The 8,695-nt window shown below is 35.2% G+C and overlaps 1 protein-coding gene across 1 annotated transcript; it reads left to right on the forward strand.

The window, feature by feature from the left end:
* The first annotated feature begins 291 nt into the window (after window positions 1-291).
* Window positions 292-8,295, forward strand: LOC111372221. The gene is made up of 13 exons (XM_022994446.1): window positions 292-484; window positions 608-673; window positions 1,148-1,213; window positions 1,311-1,386; window positions 2,057-2,134; window positions 2,610-2,707; window positions 3,704-3,777; window positions 4,791-4,875; window positions 4,958-5,115; window positions 6,621-6,663; window positions 6,983-7,048; window positions 7,364-7,441; window positions 7,926-8,295. Exons 1-13 carry the CDS (start codon window positions 386-388, stop codon window positions 8,013-8,015), a joined length of 1,077 nt encoding a protein of 358 aa, XP_022850214.1. The 5' UTR covers window positions 292-385; the 3' UTR covers window positions 8,016-8,295.
* Window positions 8,296-8,695: the final 400 nt, after the last annotated feature.

Raw genomic sequence — 8,695 nt, forward strand, 5'->3', positions numbered from 1 at the left:
ATTAGATTAATTTATTATTGCATTAGTAGTAGATCCTCTTTCCCTTTTTTATTAAAAGTTAGATAAAATCTTTTGTTATTTCTCATTCTTACTTTGTTTTTTGATTTATATTTAGTTTACACAAAGAGAGGGTATAATAGTCTCTTTAATAAAATAATTGACTTTTTAACAGTAACTTAATGGAAAGGACCAATTTCGAAAACAAAGGTGAAAATGAGGATGTTTCATTCACTAATGAAACGATAGGTAGTGGGAATATTTTTGTAACGTTAGGTACTCGAGGGGGTTGTTTGTAATTTACTCTTACCATCCGCCGGCCGGTGCCTCGGAGAGTAGTCTTATGTAGTATTGCCACCACCTCTTTGCAAAAATTAAGGGAGGAAAGATGTTGGCAGTGAAGAGCTTAAAGAAGGCAGTGGTTCCTCAATCCCTCTTCGACCATCCGTCTCCTGCCAATCTCCAGTCCACTCGTCTTGCCCTCCATGTTACTCTCTTTTTCTTTGTTGAAAAATAAAATTAAACAGATATTTTTCCACATTATTTATTTATATTTGGAGTTTATTTACTTATTTTTTAAAGGTTTTTGTGGGGTTTGTATTGTTTGCAGGTTGATGGAGATGATTCTTCTTGCTGGGTCTACCTTGCTTCTGGTTCCCGCATTTACAAACTCCTGGTACGTATCGAAACTAACATAGAGATGTGAATATTGGGTTACTTAGAGTTGGGAAGTGAGAATTGAAAACAGGAGCAATGAAGGCACAGAGTTCACCATTGAGGATTTTTACATTTCAATGGGTTCTTTGGTAGAATTAGGAATGAGTGCCAGTGGAAGTAATTTTCTTGATTTTCATTGTAAAATGATATCAAACGATGATTTCAGATGGCTATTTGATAATGCAAAATGTAAATTAGACAATGATCATAAATTAACAGGAGGTAAAAACGTTCAAATGGTTTTCCAAAATGGTTCAGAATAATTCCATCGAGGCGGTTCTCTTGTTACGTTTCCCTTCTTTTTGTGCTAATGGTGCGGTAACTGATCATCTTTGACTAGAACTGAGATCATAATTTGGATATTTTGACGAATGGATGGGGTTTATAGAGGTTCAGTAGAATACTATTGTTTAATCTTTTTTTAACTTGGTAGATTTCAATGGAAGATTCTTTGGTTGGTCGAGGAAAAGAGAGTCTCCTTATCCCTGAACAAACTCAGGTTCACACGCTACACTTTACAGAATTCATTGAAAGTCACAGGTAGAACTTAGAAAATGTAACTTTTCATTCAACTCACAAGTAAAGTGTAAATGAAGGTTCTGGACTCAGCATTGGTGAAACGCTGCCCTCATCGATCTGAAATTCAGAGTTTAGTGCTTGTTGAAACTGAAAGTGAGGATCTATTTCCTACATGAACTTTTGACACCTTTTCCTAAGCACTTACTTTGTCAAGTTACTTTACGAGCATAATTAGTGGTTTCATTTTTTCTCCTAGTAGTTGTTACCCAAAAATGTAAATCTTGAACGGATGTTAACATTTTTAGTAATTAACTTGAATTATTCTTAATATTTATAGTAAGATTTATCATCTATGCATTTTCAATTGAAGATTACCATAGAAGACAAAAGAGAGTAATATATGCAATCGATTTTTTCTTTATATTTATGAAAATATTTGTTGCCTTGCCTTTTCAATTGAACATTACAATTGATGGGGGGAGGGGGAGAGAGAGAGAGACTACTATCTTTCGATATTAGAGAACAATTGATGCATCAGTAGTGTGGCCTACACTTTCGTGTACCCCAACCCCACCCAAATGGCAGAGAATGATTTGTAATTTTCCATGTTCCTTAGCCCCTATTTGAGCCCCATTTTGATTAGAAATGTATTTTGGAATGGTGATTTTTTTGAAGAATGTGTGGTTAAAAAGAAGAAATTTTTTTCGCTTTACATGTAAAATTATTTTACAAGAGAACGTGTGGTTGAAAATGAGTTTTAAAAAACTGAGTTTTGTAAAAATGGAGGCCAAACATAGGCTTAATGTTGGTTCCACTTCTGCAGGCTTGGGTCGCTCGATATTGGGAAGCGTGGACTCTTATGGTCATCTTATTGTTTCTCAATTGGATTCTAGTGGTGCAGGTACTTGTTCACTAATTCCATGTTATGGTTTTAGTTCGTTACTTTTATTTCTTTTGCTGTTTGCTTCCTTGTTTGATTATGTTGGTGCAATATAATTCAACTTCTGGACGTCAATCTTCTGCCATGAACATGTACATAGATGTGCAGTTGTTAATCTCTCATGCTTCGATTACATAGCCATTTGCCTGCCTTTCTTCCCCTCTTTGCTTGTTTCGGATTTTTCCCATTCATATGCTCATGAAATATGTATTCAAAACTAGCTGTGTCACACCCCAATCCCTTCATGTGTAAGGCTAGGAACAATTGTTGTGTGCTGTGATCTGTTACCAGTTATGTGAAGCATAATTTATCTACTCATATGTGCATCGGCACTAAGTCATATGAGTAAGCATTGCTCATGCAAAATTTATATTAGGGAATAATTGGTTCTGGCTTTTTCACTACTACGCTAATTATTTTGCACCCCTGGTTCTAGATGTTGATGGGCTTAGTTTTTCGGTATCTCCTCGAGATTATGGTGTTGGAGAAGGAAGTTGGACGGGACTTTGCTTTAATCCAAATCAATGGTTCATGGTATTTAACTACCTATCTTGAACCTATTTCAATTGTAGTGTACTTGAAGTTGTTTGCCTTCAAATTTTGCTCATATTTTTTTGCTCCATTCGAAAATGTGTATTTGATTTTGCTTGTATTTATTCTTTTCGAGATCTATGCTTTGCTTCATCCTTGCCTTTTGCCTCTTGTTTAATTACTCTGTTTGGATATGTAGTTGCACCATTATAGAAGGTTGAAATGTTTGTGGATGCTTTGGATATGAGAATTAGAAGTGAAGGATGAGATGCAAGAGCAATTTGATATTGTGTTATTTAATGTCACATTGATCAAAATGAAGCTACTCTGTGCTCCAAACAAATTGTACAAAAAAGTATGCTGAAATAGGAAGTTTGCATGCTTGTTTTCACCGTATTCTCAGACTTGGTTGAGCTTAGTCAGACCGCTGCTTACTAGATTTTGCTGTATGCTTTTACTAAATATTACTAATCTTATCTAACATTCCTGTAAACCCAAATTTTCTGCAAATTTTCATTCTCTTTGCCTTACACACCTCCATCACGACTTTATTAACAGATTACAACTATCTTTTCATACTGACTGCCTACATTTTCGTTCTCAGATGGAAGAATATAATGTGCCTCTAATAACAGTTAGCGTTTCCAGACATCTGTCCTCCTTTAGTGCTCATTCTGAAAAAAACCACATTGTTTTTTTATAGACTTTCTTGTTCCTATAGAGTATTTAAAGACAAATAGCAGTGAAGATGCTCCAAACTTTATTTGGTTTGCTATTTAGATAATTTTAAGGATTACTCAGTGACCTCTTCATAGCATCTTTATTTGAAGAATTTGATTTTACACGAGATGAATATCAGAAACTTAACTTGCTATATTGTTACTTGGGATTCTTATTGTCCACACTAACTTTTCAGGGACAATGATTTTTGTTCTCTGTATGAAGTTTAACTCTCCCTGGAAAGTTGTCCACTCGGCTGACTAGATATTTTTACTTCAGGCAGCTGTGGCACGCAGCTTCTGTAAAAGTATAGATGTTTACGACCAAGATATTCATCTCCAGACTTTACGTTCGTGAGTACTTCATTCGATGCTGTATGCTTAGCCTTTTTTGTTTTGTAACTCTACTCCTGCCATCTCTCTCTTTTGAACTTCCAATTATGTTGCTTAAAATGTATTGACACTTTATAAACTAATAGTGATGAAAACCTATTAAGAAAGTGTCCACAGGTATCCTTATTCTAGTGCATAAGAATGTTTTACGTGCAGTAGGTTTAGCCTGGCTGGTTAGAAGGGCTATTGTAAATTCAAATGGACATTTTCCAAAAATAGAAAGTGACAAAAAATAATTAATTTTTTATGTACTTTCATTTACCACACCCGCATTGTTTAAATAGCTTTAATACTGCTATGAATTAGCATAAGACGAATCATTGTATGTTTTATTTTTCTTGCTGTGTGGATTACTCATATAAAATTATCAGCTGGTAAGTGAAATTATGATGGTAACAATCTATTTCTGATTTCTAATGTCATCATTTTCTTACCGACAGTTTTGAATTCCTTGGAGAAAAACTGTCATAGAAGTTTTTTTCCTGTTATTTGTTTTTGGCAACTTACTTGGAGAGCCTGTGAATAGTATCCCAATTCCAATCAATCGAATTTTATTGGCAATGATATGGGAAGCTGGGGAAATAATCATGTTCCCTCAGTGAACCATGATGGGGCTACATGTGAAATTTTCTGTTGTTTGAGCAGTTACAATATTGAAACTCCTTGGAACAAATTATTGATGGATCCTCAAGGATATTAGACTGTCAAATTGCCTGACAACTAGACTTTTATTACGATTTATCTCATTGTTTGCATCAAGCTGGAATGCGGGATAAAAGACAAAAAGCTATTATACATTGTCATGTTTCTTACAATGTAGATGTTAGTCTTAAAATATAATATACCTACCATTTGCATATTCTATGCAAAGGCAAATGCCAAAAATTTTATTCGAGATTCTAATGCGTAAGTTTCTTTCCGAATTTTGTATTAGATTATATAACCTTGGCTGATAAGGTTGCTATATGTTGCAGATTATGGTATCCAACTTCACTGAATTTTATGCAGAATATTAGTGGAAGTGATAGTTCTATATTAGCTGTAACAGAAGGTTCCCAGGTGTTTGTCATAAAATCTTTTGCATGTTCGAATTATTTGTGCAATGATTATTAATGAAGTCATTTATTATTTATGTCAACAGTTAAGTATATGGGACTTGCGAATGAAAGAAAATGGTGGCTGTGTACATAGAATATGCGGATCTGTTGGGGATATCTTATATGCAGTCTGTAATTCTTCATGTGGTAATATTGCAGCTGGTGGAGCTGATCGCACTGTGACTGTTTATGATCCTCGCAGGTCTGTTGGCTTTCGAGCCATTTCCTGATTAATAATTATATATCATTTCTATGTTGCGATGCTACCTTTTTGCACCACATCATCAAGCTGGGCTGAAGATGTCTTTTACATGCACATCCGTTATTTTCCTACTGTCTTACAGATTAGTACATCATTTTCCTGAACCTATCATTCGGTTTTTATATGGGAACGGAGTGGGAAATAGGGGAAAAGGGCAGGAAACAGAAGTATATATTCAATTTTTTAAAATTATGATGCTTGTTTAGTGGTCTGCCAACATGTTCCCACCGTTTTATGGGGCAAGTTGTTTTTCTTAAAAGTCTCGATGGCGCGGAGGAACTGCCTCATTGCCTTATAATATATACCTTTTCTTCTAGATTCCTCCAGCTGTTGATCGGAGAATAGCAAGATATCTTATTGTGATAGTTAGCTCATTCTTTCAAACTTGTCAAAGTCCCATATCTCCTTCTCCGCCTTTATCTCGGGAAAGCCTTTTCTCTAGAAATAGCTACCCATTTCCAGAAGGAATTGCCATTAGACTTTTGAGTGATTGTACCATAGTTTATAGAGAAGATTGGAGAAGCACTTTGATATCCTGTTTCGGAGAAATAAGTGGCTCACTGATATCCTGTTTTGGAGAAATAAGTGGCTCACAAGGAAAGGAGTGGACATGAAGTTCTGGATGGCCTATCTCCCTATGGACATCTGAGAATATTTTACTATTTCATCCCACCTGGCTCCCTTCGGTAGGAGGAGGATAGAATAATCTGACTATCGAGCTAAAAGAAGCTATTAGAATAAGAGCTTAAAACAACAAGATCTCCTAAAACTCTGTGCATGTGATTCCTTTGTCGATCGAACACACAAATGCTCACGAGTCGTGGCAATGGAAATTTCTTCCCAACAGAATCCTCTTAGCTTCACCCAAAAATTTATGGTGTCTGCTAGTTTTTATGCCTCGGGACAGAACTTGTGAGGAACTTTTAGGGCTTTGACTACGGATTTAGCCATGGTATGAAATAGCCTGGCGCATGCACATTAATAAATTATCGTAAAGTTCCTATTAAATAAAAGCTTATTTTTTTAGTTTATATTTATGCAAGTCATTTTGATTAAAGAATATCTCATTTTTGTAATTTTGAAACATTTGAAATACTAAAATTAATATTACAAAACCCACGAGCCTGCCCATACGAAGCCCAACCCAGCCATAGACCAAGAAAGTCCATAAGTGATGTTTTATCCAGGCTGAGCTTCCTCCCACCCATTCAACTCCTTGATGAATGGGGTCAGTCCAGCCGAAACCCGCTTGAGCCTCAACTCCCTTAGCGATTCTTATGGTTTTTGCAAATAAAGAAAATATTATTAAAGAAACTAAATGTTAATTTATTTTTTTGGTAAATTAAGAAAAATATTATTAAGGAAAATAAAGGCAACGCTTCTTTAGTTTAGTTATATCAATTGCTGGCTCACAGTCTGGTCTTTCTTCTAAATTTTGAATGCAGATGGGCAGCATTGTCTAGATGGCTGAACTGCTCAAAGTATGAGGTCAGTTGAAACGTTTAGTGAGTTTCAGAACATGTGAATTTGCCGTCAATGGGATTTTAAATCTGTGTTAATTTTATGTCAGCGACCGCACCATGTATATTGATTTTTTCAAGTGCCAGTTTGAAAAAATGGTTACTTTTTCTATTAGTTTTCTTTATCGTCCGTGTTTCATGACATTTCCTATTCTAAAGCTAATTTAGGTTGTATATACAGCCTGAATTTCATGATATTCCCTATTCTAAAGCTAATTTAGGTTGTATATACTGCCTGTATTGTATTCCTCTTAAATAACATTCAACGTTTCAATTTTATACTGCAGATAACTGGACTTGCTTTTTCATCACTTGATCCTGACTACATTTATGTGCAAGGAGTAGATTATGAGGTAAATCCTTCAGAGGTCTTTTATTCACATTATCTGATGAACCTTAAATTTCATAAAAATGTATGTGATCCTTACCATTCACCATCCATTAAATAATGTGCCCTTTTTTATCTTCTTATATATCCACATAGGAAAAATGTGGTTCTTCACATTCATCATCTTCAAACTTTTTGCTGATACATTTGTGTGGTGTGTTAGAAGCATTCTTCTCTTGTTTGGAGTTTGAACTACCGTAGATAAGAATGTCTGGAATGGTTTCTAGAAGATAACCATATGTTAATGTCCAATGCATGCTCGATGTGCACATTTTTGCAGGTTCTATGTGGACAATGGAAACAAAGCAAGAAGGCATTTTCGTTTAGAGGAGATTCAAACTGGCTTGGATTTAGTAAGGTATCATATATGTCACCATCAAACATAACAAGAGCATATATGCAAAATTTTCAGACGTAACCATCTAATGTGTTCGTTCATATTCAACAATCTGTGAAAATGATTGTCAACATTTCACTATTGCCGAGAGGGATTGGTTTGAGTGGGCAGTATTAAATTAGGAAAAATAAATAAAACCATGTCTATCGCAGTGTCCAGTTTTGTCTAATATTGCACATCCTATATAAGTTTTAAGGGAGTGAGAAATTGGCCAGAAACAGAAGTTGCTGTATATAAACAAACCTGGTCATTCTTCATTTGTTCAGTTTTGTAGTTGAATGGACCGATTGATATAAACTATGCTTGTTTGGTAGTTCCTTTTAAGTGTTTATAAGCTGTGGGTCCTGCAAAAGGTGAGGATATGCTTGGATGAGTTTAATTTTTGAAACATTTCCCCTCGAGGGCAGAAACTGCACTACTAACTCATTTCAAATGTTCCTTGCAGTGTTCCAATAGAGATGTTGTGGGGGGATGGTGTGATTCAGGTAGCGTATTTATTGCTGACGTGTCACGAGGTAATGGAATTGGCTCGTAGAAAGTCATCTCTAGAGGAATATCATGTTAGATGCTCCAGCCATCCTTTCGTCTGGTCAGATTGCATGTCGTGTTCGGGATTTCTCCTGAAGTTTGTAAATCTGTAAGCTACCAAAACTTTGCTTTTTCCTCACATGTTGAACATTATTTTTGAGATTTTGCCTAAAAAAGATCTTTTTGCTTCAAAAGTTCCTACTATTTTCATGCTTGTGATTAATGTTACTCATCTGGTGTTTGGTTATAGAACAATTACTTCTATATGCATAAATCTATGTCTTTAGCAAGTAATTTTGGCTTTTAAGGTTTGAAAACCAGTGCTTTATTTTTACCCTTAAGGCTTTAACAAAAAATGTTATTTGTACCACCTGGTTTACAGAATGCACAGGTGGCATAATTCTTAACAAAAAGTTACCATTAAAGGTAATTGGATATGTAACTCTCAATGGAAGTCTACTAGAAAATTTAAATGTAAGAGTGATTAAGGATGGTAATGGGATGAGACAACTTGGGCAGCCATCTCTACCCTGTCCTGCCTTATTCGAGACTTCAGGGAGGTGGATGTGGATTAAAATGTTCTCATTTATGATTCCTTTTAATTATATATTCATTTTTAATGATTTAAAACATAATAACACAATAACATAAAATGAATCGAGATGCATTTGGAGAATTTGGGACGGG

The sequence above is a fragment of the Olea europaea genome, chromosome 23 (assembly GCF_002742605.1).
Source record: "Olea europaea var. sylvestris chromosome 23, O_europaea_v1, whole genome shotgun sequence".
Lineage (NCBI taxonomy): Eukaryota > Viridiplantae > Streptophyta > Magnoliopsida > Lamiales > Oleaceae > Olea > Olea europaea.

What these genes read in the sequence shown, in the direction of transcription:
- LOC111372221 (XM_022994446.1), top strand. Translation starts at nt 386, where the DNA reads ATGTTGGCAGTGAAGAGCTTAAAGAAGGCAGTGGTTCCTCAATCCCTC. An exon ending in AGTGCTTGTTGAAACTGAAA is followed by an intron (nt 1,387 to 2,056) that starts GTGAGGATCTAT and finishes CCACTTCTGCAG; the next exon opens with GCTTGGGTCGCTCGATATTG. An exon ending in TGAACTGCTCAAAGTATGAG is followed by an intron (nt 6,664 to 6,982) that starts GTCAGTTGAAAC and finishes TTTATACTGCAG; the next exon opens with ATAACTGGACTTGCTTTTTC.